Consider the following 18,472-nt stretch of genomic DNA (forward strand, 5'->3'; position numbering starts at 1 on the left):
TTCATTTCATCCAAAGTTATTATGTAAACCAAACACCACCTCAGATAGCAACTCTAGTGAATTCAATTTTAGAGATGATCCCATAAATAAACTGACTCCCTATATCAACCCAAAACCCTACACGACAATAGCCTTTGGGAGGAACGTGGCCAAGTGGTGCCAAAAAGAAATAAATAATTAATAGTAAAAAAGGCTGATCTTATGTAACTCTAGGGGTTGTTTGTTTATCTCTTAATAGTTCCATTAAGAGGCAATCTCTAAATCGTTAAGAAGTGAATCTTGTTTGGCAAAAAGAAAGTCTGTCTTTTAATTGTTCTAAAACCCTCTGAATGATTTTGTATCTTGAATCTCCCTTAATCATTAAGAGCCCTAATTTTATTGTACACAATTACCAAACAATTATATTTCATTTTGCATTATATCATGAGAGCCTCTTAATCATTCTGATCACTTAATCATCCTGCACCAAACCATTCAGTAATTGCCAAACAGCCCCTAAAGCGACATGGTATTACCTAGGGATGGTGATTTGCCCGACCCGGTGGGGAACCCGGTTCACCTGACCCGAACGGGGACGGGGATTCCTCGCTAAAACGGGTCCCAGGGCCGGGGATCCCTGGTAGACACAAACCGAGGACGGGGAATGTTACTCAAACTGGGGACGGGGCCGAGGATCCCCGGTAGAATCAAAATAGAGAATACTTTTTACGGGGTTTGACCGGGATTTTACCGGGTTTTGACCGGGGATTGCTAGCGATTTGACCGAGGACGGGATAATAATCTCCGTCCTACCGAGGACGGGATAATAATCTCCGTCCTGCCGAGGACCAGGGCCGGGGGAAGTTACTACAAACCGAGGCCGGGGCCGGGATTACAAAACCCGCCCCATCCCCGCCCCGTTGCCAGGCCTAGTATTACCCAATTCTCATTCTTAATTTCTTATATTTATTTTGATTTTAGTCATAAAACATATTTATAATTACTCATCTATTTTTGTTAAAAGTTACAAATAATCATCGTGAACGGATATATATAGAATCAGTGCCGTGAGAAACTTGAATAGGAGAAAGCTCCATAACACGTGTCTTTGACCAACTCTCTTCCGGCAACCCTTACTTCCGATCACCGGCGACCATGAAGGCTGTAGTAATCACAACTCCCGGAGGTCCAGAAGTTCTGAAACTGCAAGAAGTAGAAGAGCCAAAAGTCAAAGACGATGACGTATTGATCAGAGTGGAAGCCACCGCTCTCAACAGAGCTGATACACTTCAACGGCAAGGGAAGTACCCTCCGCCAAAGGGCGAGAGTGAGTATCCAGGACTAGAATGTTCTGGAACCATCGAAGCAGTCGGCAAAAACGTATCCCGTTGGAAAGTTGGGGACGAGGTGAGTTAGGGCTCAACCGATTATTTTATGAATATGTTCAAACAGTTACAAATCTTCGTTTGTTGTAAGGAAGTTGAAATGGCTATTGGGGTTTGAATTTTGAGATTACTGGATAATTATACTGATTAAAGCTTCCCTTGTGTTGTGTGTGTGCTGAAGATGGGCATATTGGCTGATATGTATGAATTTGCTTTTGTGTGTTTGTGTGATTTGGCGTGTAGGGTTATACTTGCTGATGTTACCTTTAGTGAGGAATCACCTGAATTAGCATTCAATCAAGCTTGACCTGAAAATAGTTGAGTCATGTGCAGAATCATGCTTACAAGATGTACATTTGCTAATGTTACCTTTAGAGGGAGTGGATGATCAACTTCTAATACACAACTTTTGAACGGCATTCAATCAAGTCCTATTTGAAATACTTTAAACATGGTCAGAAGCTTGTTTTACAGGTAGTGCATTTGGTGACTGCAGCTAAAGCCTGAAAGTGCTGGTGAGTTTAGAGGGAGTGGATGGTCAAATTTTATGGCACAAAACTTTAGCAACATGCAATCAAACCAGAGTACAAATAGTTGACCCATGAGCATAAGCATGTTTTATCTAGGAAAGTAGGATTTGAACCGGTTGTATTTTGGTGTGCTACAACAAACCAATCAAATTTGGTTAAACAACAAACCATCACTCTCCCACCTCATGCTGCGATACACTCATTGTAACTAATACTCTGTCCTGTGTATGCATGGGCATGTTTGTGTAAGAGCAACATCCTCAGGTCATTTGGACTTCATTATGATGATATGGTACAAACATTTGCGTATGTACTTGAACCCTTGACATTTTAACTTAAAACTGCAAGCTCTGTTGAAGAACAAACTCTGTGTGTGTAGTTTTCTTGTTTTTTGCCTGAAACATGGTAATTGGGATCTTATGGATTTGATAACAGGAGGTAAGCTAAAATTGTGTTTATATAGTACGATAATTCTCGTGGCTGCTTTCCGTTTCTACATATTCAATCAATTGCTGTGCATGTATATATAGGATTTTGTCTGTTGAGAAAAGCATTTAGATCCTCATGTCATTAGAAAATCTGCAAATATTAGTATAATAATGAATAGTTTCCCTGCAAAGTTTTGTTCTTCATACCAAATAACATGGGAATCTTTAATTATAGGTATGTGCTCTTATAAGTGGTGGAGGATATGCTGAAAAAGTAGCTGTACCTGCTGGTCAAGTTCTTCCGATTCCAGCTGGTGTTTCTTTGAAAGATGCTGCTAGCTTCCCTGAGGTGGCATGCACTGTTTGGTCAACCATCTTTATGACAAGCAGGCTATCTTCAGGGGAAACAGTTCTGGTAAAATGAAATGTTAATTTTGCTTTCTAGGATGCAACAATTGTCATCTTTTCCTTGATTTCAATTTAACTACCAAAATTGTGGCCATCTATCCCCAGAATTGTCATAGAAAATGAGCCAGTGATACACACACAAAAGAAATCTGCAAGTCTGATAAAAATTGCAACATTCTTTGGGCAATTTAAGTAGAATGTTCGACTGTCCGACAATCATATATATAATACCTAAAATAGACACAAAGTAAAATAAACTTGTGGCCGAAATCAGTAGCATCAATTCAATTGTAATGATGATAACTGGAAAGTTAGGATGAACATTTCTCCAAAAAGAAACTTAATATTCGTGCACAATGGAAAAGGGAACTGTTGCAATTTTCAGGATCTGAATAATGTAAAATTTTCATAGCTCGGGGTCAAGTATTTTGAGGGCACTATTTTTGAACATGAAGGCTGCTTAAGAAGCTGAGGCTACAACCTAATTAGCAAAACATATTTGAGACTCCCTTAGTTCCAAAAATTCAATTTGACTTTTTAAGTCAAGCCTAGTACTTCTGGATTCTCATGTTCAACTTTAATACAAATGCTTCTTTTTTCTAGTTTAGTTGTAGAATTTAGTATAGGTCCAAAGTATTTCAAGACATCTCAATGATACATATCAATTGAAGAGTAGTTCAATACTTCTCGAAATGGAGGAATATATCCGTGGATTTGTAGCAATAATATATACATGCGTAACACCAGAAAATATGTTTAGTTTCTACACTAAACAAGTTTTGGCCATTGTGCTACTAAAGTGATTTATTCAGGTAAAGTACCTCAGAGACCGATCAATTTTAACCTACCAGTCCCTTAGTATTTTGGCCAAAACAAAAGTGAATTCATGAATTTGTCCTTGCTAATACAATACTACCAATAAGACTTTTTAATGGAAAATGTTATTTTTTTGGTCGGGATCAAAATTTCATCGTAACATAAGGCACATGGATGAAATTCATAATTTTTGTGGGAAGGTGATCGGAAAAATATTTTGTTCAATAGTGGAGCGGCCAAGCTACCATGTTTCTATACGTTCTCAAACTTATTGATATGGAGCTTGTAAAATTTTCAGATACATGGTGGTTCTAGCGGCATTGGTACATTTGCAATTCAAATGACCAAATACCTTGGCGTTAAAGTGTTTGTCACTGCAGGTAACTTTGTTTTTTCCTACACGTTTATCGCTGATTCAGTTCTATGATCACCTACAATCATACAAGAAGCTTGTTTCTTATTTGTTTAGGGAGCGAGGAAAAATTAAAGGCATGTAAGGAGCTTGGAGCTGACGTTTGCATCAACTACAAGACGGAGGATTTTGTTGCACGAGTAAAGGAGGAAACAGGGGGGAAAGGTGACACACCTCAAAACTTTGTTGCTATTGTGACGTGTTTTTCTTCTGAGTGATTGACTTTCCGAGCCATTGTACTTGATATTGATGGCAACAGACCATCATCATATGAAACACAGAAAAACATTAGTTTTTGCAAGAATGAGCTATTTGGGAACAAACGTGTCTAGTATGAAATCTATGAATGTATGATGGCTTTAAAAAAATTTGTATGGTTATTCTCCTAAATAATCCCTACATTTCATAGTTGCCCGAAATCTCTTGCAAAATACAGTGTTCTTTTTGGCATATTTACAAGAATATTGGTTAGTTTACAATGAACCACCAAGTACAATGGTCCAAATAGATCATTTGCTCGATTTTCTTTCTTAATATCTGACCTTAGAAGAGGCAAACAATAGGTGTCGATGTTATACTGGATAATATTGGTGGACCCTACTTCCAGAAGAACCTGGAAAGCTTAGGTATCGATGGCAGGCTTTTCATCATTGGTTTCATGGGAGGAGTGAAGACGGACGCAAATATATCATTGTTGCTGGCAAAACGGCTGACTGTGCAAGGTAAATATGCCTAAAAGATACTTTGTTGATGTTTTTATTTTGTAACTTGCGTCTATATTTCATTCCAACATGACCGAAAAGTTTCTGTCGAATCTTTTGATTCATGTCATCTTGGATTATTCCAAATATTTGATAGAACCTACTAAATCCCATGTCATCCTAAACTTAAGGGGATGTTTGGTTGGTTTTCCATCAAGTTCTGTATGGATAAAGCTGTCTGTATAGATTGAGAAAATTTTTGTTTGGGAAGGTTTTTTCCTAGATGGAAGGGGCATGTTTTTTTGTTTGGGAGGGGCAGGTTTGGGAAAGAATTAGGATTTCTGCATAAAGCATCCCTTAGAAGCTTACTGAATAAACACTTTCTATATCATTAAGACAACCAAACAATTATGTATAACTGAGCGAATGAGCTGTGAGTCCCATCAAGCTGCAAACACAGCTTTTGATTGAATTTGGTTGTTGCAGGTGCTGGTCTGCGAACGAGAAGCGTGGAAAAGAAAGCTGAAATAGTGAGTGAAGTGGAGAAGAACGTTTGGCCAGCAATTGCAGAAGGGAAGGTGAAACCTGTTGTGTACAAATGCTTGCCATTATCAGAAGCAGGAGAAGCTCACAAGCTTATGGAAACCAGTACACATATTGGAAAGATCCTCCTACTTGCATGAAAGCCTCTTAACCACTCTCTTCTCTTTGTAAGTTTCCACTTTTATTTGTTCCACCATTATGTTGGACTGAATGTCATCCACTCTAAGAAATAAAAGCCTGTGTTCAAAGTTATTGAAGGTCGTTGGCTGATTACAAGAAGCAAAAAACGAAAGTTGGGTTTCAATTTTCGAATGCTTTTTTGCTCATTTGTAATCAATCCGAAGACTATAAATATTTTCTTCCGAAAGTACTTCTTCTCAGGGATTTAACCACCCATATTAAGTTAAATAAAGGTCACTTGAATCCTTTTAACATGCAAATGATCTTCGCGATATAATCTTTGTGCATGAGTTTCTTCGTTGTTTTTATGATTCCAAGCTTCAACATGTAACTGTGAACTTGTCTCAAATAAATAGTCTTGACGTCACAAACACACCTTGCGGCAACATATGTTCATGATGATCGATTCCACTTAGGGCCTGTGTTTGGTTTAAAAAAAGTCATAGATTTTAGAAATCCCATGAGGATAGTTGGTTGGTATTTCATGGGATTTGTTTATTTTTACAAAATATATGAATGATGGAGAATTGCACAAATGAACAGGTATGTACGGTAACGAGAATAGGTTGTACTTTTATTTCGTTTAGAGCATACCATTTGTTATATCACAACAAATCATAAATGCAGCAATTACAGATTGAAAAAGTGATAGATGCTTCAAACACTGCATAAAGCTTCAATTGCCAAGCTTTTCATCACCCCTGGACATGGGTTGCCAAGGATACCTGTGGAAACTGGAACCGAACATTTTTGCTTACCCATGCAAACCTGCATTGCATTGTTCATCAAATATGACTCAATCCTAAAATCCAGATTGAAACCAAGCTTATGCTACTGGATTCTATAGATCAGATTAAAGTTGGTTTATGCTGTTGGATCCCAGCAATTAAATGGAAACAATGCAATGAACGAATGGACAAGTCCCTAAAACTTTAGCCTAGCTGACAACAGTGACGGATACAAGAATTTTGGTGATGAGGTCGGAATTTGAGTAACATAAAAGTTAAATATTTCCATTTTTTGCAAAACAATATAACAATTAAAAGTTAAATATTTCCATTTTTTGCAAAACAATATAACAATTAAAATTATCCACCAAATAATTAACAATTTGGCATCAAATAACAATCCTAACCTTAACAACTAGATATCAACTAAGTGCTAACAAACCTCCTTATCAAAAAAACAATTGCTAATTAGGCTTTAAATTACTGCATCATGGGCTAAATTTTTTTCTAGAAGTATTGAATTGGGCTAAAACAATTTAAGGTCAAAAGAGAGACATATTTATCAAATAAAGTTTTTTAATTTAAAAAAATTGAAAAATTAATTTATGTTTGAATAAATGGGGTCTGGGTTTTGAAGAATCAACTGAGGTCTGGGTTTGACTCCAAGCACCAACCATCTCTCATGTGACATGCAATTTACCTCCACATGATTGTCGTGATATCAGTAGGATGGGACTCTTAAGATGGTGGCATCATTCCTTTTCTACAGAAGAATGAAAGAAGGTGCAATAGTGAAGAAATCTAATTTCAAGGCTGTGCATGACATGGGTTTATGCTACCTGGTTCTGTAAATAAGATTGAAGCAAGTTTATGCTCTAAGAAATCACATAAGAAGAAAAACAATGCAACGATAAATGAATTTAGCGAATGCCTGCACGTACGTAGGCAGACGAATAAGAATTCTGGTACCTGTTGGACGATAGACAAGACGTCTGCATGACAACTTCCTTCAGTAAATGTGCCACAATCTCCTTTGGGGTTTCCGAAACTAGCAAAACCAACTGATGCAATCTTCCAGCCATGGTCACATGTCAATCGAACTTCAGGGGTTTGAGAACTGGAATCAGAGTTTGGATTCCAGAGGTCAACAGGAATTGGATCATCTTCTGAGACATGGCTACACACCTCCTGCCCGCTTCGTGTCACCACAGAAATTTTCAAAGGGTCGCCACCAAGCTCTTCATGAAGAACAACCAAGTTCTCACCAGGATGCACCCAGGTGCGTGGTATATGATATCTGCACCATTTTCTTCACATTAGTTTGTAAAACGTGACAAAGACCAAGTAAAGTTTAATTTACTTTAGTTGAACAAGTAGAATTGTTTATTTGTACAAGTTACTTATATCTTCTTACTTCATAAGATGTCAATTTTATTTTGTTTCGAGACATGAGGTACAAGTAGTATATATGCATAATGCATGACATATTTCTAAAACAGGCTTTATAGAAAAGGAAAAGGAACCACTAAAAAAACTCTAGTGCATTCATACAACTATGATCATCTATTATACAATTTACTTGAACACTTTCATTTAATAAAAATTACAGTAACATGAACTAGAAGAGATTAGGTGGACAATGAAATGTGTATGTTACTTACAATATTTGAGCTGGTTGGCCACACTTCTTTTGGCATTTTTGTGCATCATAACTTCCCCTGTAGTCGCAATTTGTGGTGCAACCTGTCGATGGTGAAAGGTAAGTAGACCAATATCGTCCTATACTCTGCCCATTGATCCAAGCTTGACCCTTCCCCATACTAGCAAGGTTCAATGATAGAGGACCTTTTCCTTCAGGGGCAAGGAATGTGGACTGAGAATAAGAAAGAAAAATCAGGGTGTTGGAACTAAATGCTCAGTTGACCTGTTAGACCAATAGTAGTTCTCAAAACACAAAAAAGTCGGTAATTTGACTGCATCTCTAGTTGTTGCTAGGATACATCAAAAGAAGATCGTCTAGGTCCTTTACAATGGAAATTCAGACATTCAAGGATAAGATGCCCCCAGATTTATAATAGAAATTCAGACGTTCAACTACATGTGTTATATACCTTGTACCAAATCAGACTCTGATTTACAGGCAAGGCACTGCCCTGAGTCCATAGGGAACTGTTAGCAAGATCAGTTTTATCAAGTCCAAGGTTTTCCCCTTCTGTTCCCACCTGAATGCAAAAAAAATGTCAAACTAAACTATGCATGAAAGATACCAGAATGGAAGAGAATCAAGAAACTGCAAGACAACATTGCTACAGTTCACACTTAAGCAACCATAAACTTGTGATTTTATGGGATGGTCCTGCACCCACCATAGAGTTTGGCTTTGGTATCCATGGCCTCAAGCCAGCTATACTGGCATTAATAGACAAAGTTAAGAACAAACCTGGTAGGTCCATTCTTTAGATGAATAGTCCTCTTTGGCATTCTTCAGATCAGCAAGAATAACTGAATATATGCCTGCCCCCATGATATCGAACCAAGGACCATAGTTCTGCAGAAGAATATAAAAACATAAGAAACAAAATGTTAAGGAGATGAGTGATTACGATTTAGAAATCAGAAAAGCAGAGAATTATGAATATTTGAACTTAAACAAGCATAACATCTGATGTTCCATGAGCATAACCCAACCAAAAGCATCAAATTCAGAAACAAGAAGCTGTAAATTGAAAATGTCATTTGTAATGTGTGGTTTTCCTTTTTAAACAGGAAGAGTTCACTAGATACTAGCTTCTCATTAGTCATTGTACTCTATAACATAATAAGCATTCCTTCTAGTTGGTGGAAAGTAAACTTAAGAATTGGTCAGTCCATCATTCAGATATCATCGTTTTTGACCGAATTTTTCTATTCTAGTTTTTTTCTTGAATTATGGAATATTAAGTAACAATGTTGCCTTTTATAATAATGCCCTACCAGTAATGTTTTGTATTTGTTCTTTTAATTATATCTTAATAAAAACAGTTGCACCAATTAGTAAGTTGGGTAAATTAACTGTCCTAATTGACTCATTTGTTGCTTATATAAATACTAGGTTCGACCCCGTGTATTACACGGGGTATTTTAAATGAGAAAAACTCGAGACATTAACTCTGAAAGAAAACTCTGAACATTAACTCTGAAACACAAGAATTTGGAGTTATATTGTTACGCTGGAAAATAACTCTGGACTTAACTCTGAATAAGAGGAATTCAGAGTTGTCTTCTAAGTCTAGAAAGTATCTATGAGCATAACTTTGAGTCATAAGAATTCTGACTTCTTATAACTCATAAACGTAACTCTGAAGAGGAGTTCAGAGTTGTATTCTAAGTCTGGGAATAAACTATAGAACTAAGTTTGGAACAGAACAATTCAGAGTTATGTTGTAAGTCTGAGAAATAACCAATATTTGATGACTTCATGTTGGTGATTTGTATCACTATTCACTAATGTCATTTAAGTGTAATGGGATTAATTTATTGACCAATGTAATCATGATAAATATCGAACAAGTAAGGAAAGTGCGGAGTGCACACTTGTTTGAGTTTATTTTGATTTAGGGGCGAAGCCCCTAAACGACGGGGGTCTGAGGGTAGCGCCCGCCATGGCGGGGTCCAAGGGGCAGAGCCCCTGGCTGGGGTCGAGCTGGTCAGCTTGGAATTTTTTTTCCCGGGTAATATTGCTTTGTGAAAAATGCTTCAAAAATCCAAATTTGAAATTTTAAATCCAGTTTTCATGACCACTCCAGAGTTAAATTCAGGCTTACAACTCTGAATTTTCCCAGAGTTATGTTGTAAGTCTGGAGGCCACTTCAGAGTTAAATTCAGACTTATAACTCTAATTTTCCCAGACTTTCATACTTGTATGTCTTACAAGTCTAGAAGACAACTCTGAATTTTAACTGAGGAAAAGGAGCTCAGACTTGTCCTCAGACTTTTATACCGGTATTTCTTACAAGTCTGGAAGACAACTCTGAATTTTAATTGAGGAAAAGGAGTTCAGACTTGTCTACAGACTTTTATACTGGTATGCCTTATAAGTCTGGCAGACAACTCTGAATTTTAACTGAGGAAAAGGAGTTCAGACTTATAAGTCTGAGGAATGGAAATCCAGACTTTTGCTTATTTAAGTATTTGAAAAAAAATCCCTTTTCATATGGAAATCAGTTATGTTTACAGGGACATATGTCAATTAAATAGGCTCATTTGAACCAGTAATGTAAATTGTGTCTACATACATGTTCAGCGTTCAAACTTCTAAGTCTGGAAAAGAAGCCTTCAGATTTAGAAATTATAGAAAACATATCAGAGATTAGATATGGGAAATCAGTTAAACCACGAAAACAGGTTAATAACGTGTAGAGGGACAGATGTCACTTAAATAGACCTATTTGAACCGTAAGTGAAAATTGTGTCTACATACATGTTTAGGCGGGAAAAATCAATAACCGTCGCACAGAAACATGACACGTGCCCCCAAAGTTATTTATTTATTGAGTGTATAGATGCATGATGTTTTTAAATGTACATCAACTTTATTGCCTGTATAGATACGAGTAAGTAACCAGAAGAAAAGAAAGAAATGGTCACCTGTACACCAATCATCATACTAATTATATCCAGTGTGTTGCTTCCTTGTGCGATACTAATCTTCTCACTTATGTTGAAGCTTGCGTCATCATGATAACCATAGCCAAATGCTACAAGGGATTTCAAAAACAAGTGGACTTAGTCTCCAACAGATAAATAGTGGCTGTGAACAAGATAAATGCCAGTCGTTGCTTGTGAACATATTAGAAGTGTTTCAAAACATATTCAGTGATAGAAACAATGACTGAAGATTAAGAGAGGAAAATCTTATGATGTTCATTTTCAACTTTAAATACTTAAAACAGCATTACGTATATATATAAACAAGAAGACCAAGAAGTAAAGATATCATTAACTGATGCATATAATACATATGAAAAACCAATAATTGCCTATCTTCACTAGTGATACTTTGAACACCCGGAAATATCCATTCTAAAGTTAGAGGTCGAATCGTGGCCTGGGTGGTCTTATCATATTTGTAATATATTTGCATGCAGCACCAATAGTTGACTAGTGTACAAGGTAGTGAAGACGCATGCCATGGTGCTAGGTGCAGAAAGAAAGGGGACTTGCGCCTATGATGAGCCCATAAAATGGAGCAAGCCAGATAGGCAATGACGAACCCATTAAATGGCGCACCTCATGATGCAAGGCACAATATGGTCATGGGTTGGTCTTAAAGAAAGTTTGTTTTGGTAATTCTTGAAGAGTTGTAACTTGCATTGGATGCTATAAACTTGTATATTCTGCACCAAGTATGACGTTCTGTTTGCATCAAATTCCTAATGAAGTTCCATTTATTATATAAAATTCACGTAATGGCAATTTTGTGACCAACATCTTATATGAACCTTTGAATGTGTAATCTACTTGTCATTGACTTGCTTATTATTTGACGTTATTATTGACAAATAACCCTATCTTGTGTGTATTTCATGTTTACAATTTTTTCTGGCCATGCGTCTCAAGCAATATGTAAGATTTGCACCATGAGATCCCTGGCACCTTGACTACTGCTGCACTCTGATCGAAGAACTTTTTAGTGATTCATAGGACTTCCACAGCTGTGGGTTATAGCTCTGAGAACACTTGATCATAATAATCAAGGCTTATTTAATAAGCAGTTTTATAGTATACTTGTACATTTGAAAAATGGTTTCTACCCAACGGTAAACAGCTATTAGCACAAACCAGAAGTTACCTATAACTTTTTTGTTCAGAAAAACCAGAGCAGCATGTCCCAAACTCTGAATAAGCAAAAATGCATCTTTCTTTTCATCTGCTTCTATGCTGCAGAGGTGACAGAAAGCCACCATATAAGCATGCACATTAAATCGACATCAAAATCTTCTAATGAGGTGAAAGATAATTATCAGCATTTGATTCATGAACTTACTAGAAGGGTACTAGCACAATGCAGCGAGACACATCTCCATTTTAATGTTTTGTTTTATTCATTGTCTCTGTTGATATAATACGTTTTTATGCGGTTTTGAGAAAACGATAATGTTTTCATTTTTGAATAAAAAATAAAATTTTGAAATATATATATCGATATTAGTATCAAATTAACTATTTAAAAATATATTGATATTAGTACCAAACTAACTATTTAATTTCTCCTTTTTTTCTGTATATTTCTTTAATTCATTTTTTTTTGGTTTAATAATTTTTTATAAAGATAATATTTAAGTATTTTGTTAGAACTCAATGATTATCCTAATTATATTTTAGATTTTGTATATTTAAAATGAGATGTTTATCCTCTATTTGATTATTCTATCTACAGTTAGTTACACGAATTCAAATATGAAGCTTTAGTAAGTTGTACTTACGCTCAATTTACTTGTAATCTTGAATTTTAAGTAATATGCATCAATAAACAGTACTTCATGCATAAAAAAGGTTTTTAAGAGTTTTTGTCAAATGCTTTATAATATAGTATAGATTCTCTTTCCAGACACCTTAAAATACCGTGCAATCAAACAAGGATCTTGTTTTGTAATATATTACCTTGTAGTGTACCATAGAAAATCACTTGTGTCTTTTGTTGTATTTATCTGTTCTAGCAAACTGGTTGCTGTGAATGAGTCGTTACTCCAAACACCCACTTTCTCTATATACCAACTCCAGGGTGAAGTTGACAGTGACAATTCACTCACACTGGCACTGGAAGCAAATGTAGCATCACCAACACTTTTCTGAGTGACAACCTTTTTCCATATTCAACATAATGAAAATATATAAATTACATCATATTTCAGCTTTTATGCAATCAAATGAAGAAGCGTAGACATGTCCAACTATGGATTCAGCATGATCTAGGGATATGAAGTATCCATACCAAAAGGCAAAAGAGAGGCTTACCTTTGCTGTGTTAAAAACAACATTCTTACAATCTGGAAGGATGCTCACTGACCATGCAGGGAGAAAATAGGATCTCCCGTTAAATGTCACATTTGCATCTAATCTGCTACCATAGTTTGCAAGAAAAGCTGCACAATCATCGGATGTCCTATAGTATACATCTGCCTGATGAACGAATGAATTAAGTCAGGGAAGCAACCACAATGCTGTGTGCATCAAACAAGTTTTTTGTCTTCATCATTCTTGTTTCCTCATTTATTTGGTTGATCACATATAAGTTTATGTTTACTAAACACATCTTCCTTAATTGATACATTATCAATGTGTGTGACTTGCAATGCTTGCAAAGAAGACCAAGTGAAAATGGGTTTGGCATTTTTAAGAAATACTAAAATCTAGGTGCTGCACATGTGTATCCTAGTAAAACAAAATAGAGAAATAACTTCAGAAACCGTCAAAGTATTTAAACCCATAAAAAAATAACTCAAACTGCTTGTGGACAAACTCAATTGGGATGCCATATCCTATGAACACAAACAACAATCCTAGAAATATTGAAAAAACTATATAAGAAACAAGAAGCAGAGGGGGCATGCAACAAACACAAGCAGGGAAGATAAGTACATAGGAATAAGAGCATAAAGAGAAAGATGAGTGGAGTGTAGAAAACAAAACCTCAGAACCCTAATTATCTGAACAACTGGAGTCCAAATATTTTATAATTTTTTATAATCATTCACATAATATGTTCTAGTACTTGAAGCCTTGAAATAATGAGAAAAATAGCCAAACCCTCAAGATACAAGCCAAAAGCAATTTAGCTAAGCCATATCCAATTCATTTTTAAAGTTTAATAATGGCTGCATACATCGTGCATATCCGAACCCAATTCGCACCGTTGTGGATAGAACACTCTAACTCAAGTATCAAGGCTTCATAGGTCAAGAGAATAGATTTAAATTCATAATACTATTCACTATGTATGCACATTGATGTATTTGGCTTACCTCTAAGTATAAACCAAGAGATTGATGAGTTGCATCTGCATTTACCAAATATTCTTCACATTGCTTTATTGCCATATGTAGGTCTTGCAAGTGACCCCACTTTGGCTGCCTTATAGATCCTGCATAAGTTCTTCTAAATCTTTTAAGACTTCAGAACAGATAGTAGTATCCTTTTGGAATCATATGTTAGATTTACCGAAAATATTTCTTAGTAGTTGAGCGCTAGTGAAAAGAAAATGAAAACGAGGGTTTTAGACATGTACCACTAAGTGTTGCATGAAAATTGATAAGGTGTCAGAAAATTACCATACTCATCTATTGGGGCATCATAATCATAGCTTGTAGCAACCAGGGGGCCTCCAGCTGTTCGTCCGAAATTTGTTCCACCAAAATACTGCAAAATACCAGATCCTTATTTTGTTGATGTATGCTTTTCTGTCAAATAATAAATGTCGACATGAAACAAAAAGATTGGTTGAATATACCATATAATAGTTATGAAAAGTGCCTCCTTTCTCAAAAAATCGTGCAACGGCAAAAGCCAGGTCTTCAACCGGTCGATAAGGAACAGGATACCCAAATGAAAGAAACCTGTTAAATCAAAGAGTACCATTTTTGATGATCATATATGACTACTGTAGATGCTTTTATGGAGTAGCAGGCCAAAGCAAAAGGTTAACTGTACCATCCAGTGTAGTCCTCTGTCCACATCTTTGGCTTTGAAGGAGAATTTGGGGTGAAATCATCACAATAGAACCCATTACATGTGTTTATCTACATTTGGAGTGCCATTATGTTAGAACTGAATCACTACCACAGAATACTGTCATTTTCTGCCAAAGATATTTTGCAATCCTAAATGCATCAAGAGATTACACTACTTAGCAATCGCCAATGTGTCGTGAACTAGGGAAGTGCATGGCAGGAATTGAGTGACCATAGAGTGAGCCACAGTTCATTGTGTCACCTTACGAGAAATCGACGTGTCATATTACTGTTAGGAAGTTCTACACATAGGATCCACAGCCCTTTCAGTAAACTATGTATCTACAACCATGGCTTGTGATCCAAAGTTCATTACAAATCGCTATTAGCAAAAGAGACCCTTTTAGCAACCCCTTTTTAGCTACAAAAATGAAAATGTTTTTTTCTTGTAGTAAATATATAATTCAGCAGAGATGACAATACATGGTAAATTATGCTTGAATAACATAGGGCTGGCTTTCTTTAATGAACTAAAACTTAAAGAAAGGCAAAAACATGATGAACAGAAACTGAAGAATGCAATTGTTACCTTCAAAAGTTACATACATAAGCAAAAGAGGAATAACTCGAGCCATCCAGAAGGCAACTGATAATTTGACCAACAATATCTCGGTGAAAAGGCAAACAATAAAGTGGAACCATGATTTTGACCACTGTAGTCAACAAGGTGTCCACAAGGTTGTTGCGAAAATGAAGCAGAACATGGTCATGAAGTGGATGAAAAATTGAATGGTTTAGGACAATCAAACTTTGTTCTACGCTATAGAAATGATTAAAGAATAATTAATGAAGAACCAATAAAAATTTGACACACAAATAGAGGTTCTAATCGAGTATCCAGCAGAGTGGTGCAGGCAGAAGCTTGTGCTGCTGTAAAGACTTTGATTTCGCTTGTTCATAATTAACATAGATATACACTCTTATATGACAATAAACTGTGAGATAATTTTACTTACAATTGGATCAGGTGCATCACTCTGTGAGCACATCACCCAAGGAACAGTTGTATTAAGATTTAGAGCAGTTTCTGCTGCCCATTTTACATATAGCTCTCCACCAACTCCGTAGGCCCACTCAACATTTCCATATTCATTCTCAACCTGTTATATATAACAACACACTCTGAGAAATAGACCCAAAAGGAGCAAAAAACATCTGTCTCATATTCCCAAAAGCACAAGAGAGAGAGAACTTCAAAAGTGATCTTCAAAATCCTACTCGTGCAATGTAACAGGAATCACCTGAGCAAGAATAATTGGTCCTCCTTGTGATGCAAAAAGGTTCTCTTCCTTCATTAAGTTGACGATTTTTGCAAGAAAAAGTTTCATTTCTGCCTGCATCATAATTTCTTCTTAACTTTGCACAATAATGCACTAATATCACAAGATTCTTTTCTACAAGAAGAGAGATAACAGTGGGATGAAAATCAAAAGATGTAGCAAAAATTAACATTGTGTCTGGTAGTGGAGTACCTGATAAGGGCCATTCGTGGTTCGGAATTGAATTCCAGGGATGAAGTGTAACCAAAGAGGGAATCCTCTGTTAAGCAAAATATTGAAATGAAATGAAAATAGAGGATGGGTTTGATCATTCTACTTGGAGAAAAAGGTCATTGGCATGTCTACTTGAGCATCTATGGGCTTGAGCAATCCCAAGATGTACAAACAGGACATATGATTTGGCACAGGCCTATGACTCAAAGTGTGTTTTAAACTAGAGGATCTAAATAAGAAATAACAGACCCATAATTCCATTCAGCGCAGGCATATGGACCAATACGAAGATGTACAAACAGGCCAGCTTCCTGCACCGTCTTCACAAATCTAACCAAGTCGAACCGTCCTTCAAAGTAGTACTATGACATAAAGAATATATACGAGTCAGCCAGCCGACAAGAAAAAGAATGTCAAATTAGTTTGGTTGTTAAATCTCAAATATGGAAGTAAGTAAACCATGAACAATTCATTCAGACATCTCGGAATGAAGCAAAGACATTTATACAAGAAGCCCATTTCATTTCTATTTCTTGGTAGGCATTTATATTTCAGTTGATTCCTGATAGATTTGCGTTGCCACTCACCAAGTTGATTGGGATACCAAAATCACATAGCTGCATGCTTGACATCTGTTGGACTGCTCTACAAACATTCCCGGAGCAAGGCTCCATTATATGCTAGAATTCTCTAGGGACTTGTACGGTTTATCAGAATATTATAGGTCACTTGTATTTCCTGAAGCACTCTAGATTTCTTTAATCCATAATAATAGACTAGATATTTTGCTTTAAAAAACCTATAAACTTCCTCTTATCCAGAATGGTTTTTCGAGAGGCAGAGACTCCTATATACCGTGAAGGTCTCCTCAATTAGAACCATCCAAAAATCAATACAACAATGTGTTATTAGAAACTCTCTGCAACTCCTGGAAGTTCTTCAAGCACTCCTACAACAACCCCTCTCGCTGTACCTTATACATTTTCTTGGATCCTAACTTCTTATAAATTTCGACTTATCCCCTATATTATATCAACATATTTCATGCAAACATAGTTGTCATTATCATGAATTTATAAATGCGCATTCAATACTGTACCTGTCCCTTTACAGGCTCATGATAATTCCAGAAAACGTAGGTCTCAATCACGTCCAATCCACCTTCTTTTGCCTTCCCAATGATATCCGGCCACACCTACAATGCAAACATCAACCACATCCTCATCATGCACACAACAAAATCACCACGAACATGATTAAAACAAAATCAAAACTGAACTCACTTCAGGAGTGGCTCTAGGATAATGAACGGATCCAGACTGCAAAATCCGCTTTTTCCCATCTATAATCAAAGCTTTATTGTCATAAGTTACAGTCACAGAAAACCCTAACTCAAAAAACCAAGCTCCGTAAAGTACAATTAGGAACAAAATCAACCCCAAAACCCCATCTTTCCCCATGAATTCAGTTCAAAATTGCAGAAAGCTAAAGAATCTATAGCTGTATACAGTGTGAGAAACTAGTAATTGTTTATAAAGAACAAATAACCGGACGATTGTTTCCATGTGATTGGTTCGTAACATTTGTCCACATCGAGAATTCAAGAATAAAAATATCATAGAAAATGGAAAGGATTTTGTAGTATACCTGTTGAGGTCACAACAAAACGATCATCACTAAAGTCGATTGGAATCCTGAATGATTGTAAGATTAGTATCTGCTTAGGTTCAACGGATACGACAGTTGTGTGGGTGCGTTTCTGTTGCTTTCCCGCCAATCCTAAGCGTGCTGGTTGCTATTGGAATCTGTACTTATCTTATAAAGCATTTGGGTAAAATTCTTAAAAACTCTTTAAAAACTCTTAAAAAATTTTAAACTCGTTCATCCCTAAATGATTTCATCCATATCCGATTTTATCTCATATCTAAATTCATGTAACTAACTGCAGATAAACACAATCAAATACATGATAAACATCTCATTTTAAATATAAAAAATCTAAAATATAATTAGTATAATAATTAAATTCTAACAGAATACTTAATTATTATCTTTATAAAATTTATAATATTAAACCAAAAATAAATTGTTTTATTATTAA

The 18,472-nt window shown here is 36.1% G+C and overlaps 2 protein-coding genes across 3 annotated transcripts; one reads left to right on the forward strand and one right to left on the reverse strand.

Moving 5' to 3' along the window:
• The first annotated feature begins 1,046 nt into the window (after positions 1-1,046).
• On the forward strand, positions 1,047-5,973 carry LOC112522616 (quinone oxidoreductase PIG3). Of its 2 annotated transcripts, XM_025131858.1 has the most exons (7): positions 1,047-1,386; positions 2,558-2,737; positions 3,845-3,926; positions 4,016-4,123; positions 4,522-4,680; positions 5,146-5,369; positions 5,671-5,973. In XM_025131858.1, the coding sequence occupies exons 1-6, from the start codon at positions 1,135-1,137 to the stop codon at positions 5,340-5,342; spliced, it is 978 nt and encodes a 325-aa protein (XP_024987626.1). In that variant the 5' UTR covers positions 1,047-1,134; the 3' UTR covers positions 5,343-5,369; positions 5,671-5,973. The 2 variants fall into 2 exon arrangements, with proteins under 2 accessions (XP_024987626.1, XP_024987625.1); XM_025131857.1 differs by lacking the exon at positions 5,671-5,973 and having other exon boundaries at positions 5,146-5,639.
• On the reverse strand, positions 5,934-17,831 carry LOC112522615 (beta-galactosidase 8-like). Its single transcript, XM_025131856.1, has 19 exons — positions 17,655-17,831; positions 17,471-17,566; positions 16,621-16,733; positions 16,351-16,417; positions 16,120-16,212; positions 15,835-15,978; positions 14,799-14,887; positions 14,599-14,704; positions 14,420-14,507; positions 14,114-14,232; positions 13,107-13,271; positions 12,753-12,952; positions 11,941-12,029; positions 10,737-10,846; positions 8,551-8,658; positions 8,222-8,332; positions 7,772-7,983; positions 7,080-7,407; positions 5,934-6,150 (listed from the first exon to the last, which is right to left on the reverse strand). Exons 1-19 carry the CDS (start codon positions 17,829-17,831, stop codon positions 6,040-6,042), a joined length of 2,526 nt encoding a protein of 841 aa, XP_024987624.1. The 3' UTR covers positions 5,934-6,039.
• Between the last annotated feature and the right edge of the window lie 641 nt (positions 17,832-18,472).

This window comes from Cynara cardunculus, assembly GCF_001531365.2.
Source record: "Cynara cardunculus var. scolymus isolate 2C chromosome LG 12, CcrdV1, whole genome shotgun sequence".
Classification (NCBI taxonomy): Eukaryota; Viridiplantae; Streptophyta; class Magnoliopsida; order Asterales; family Asteraceae; genus Cynara; species Cynara cardunculus.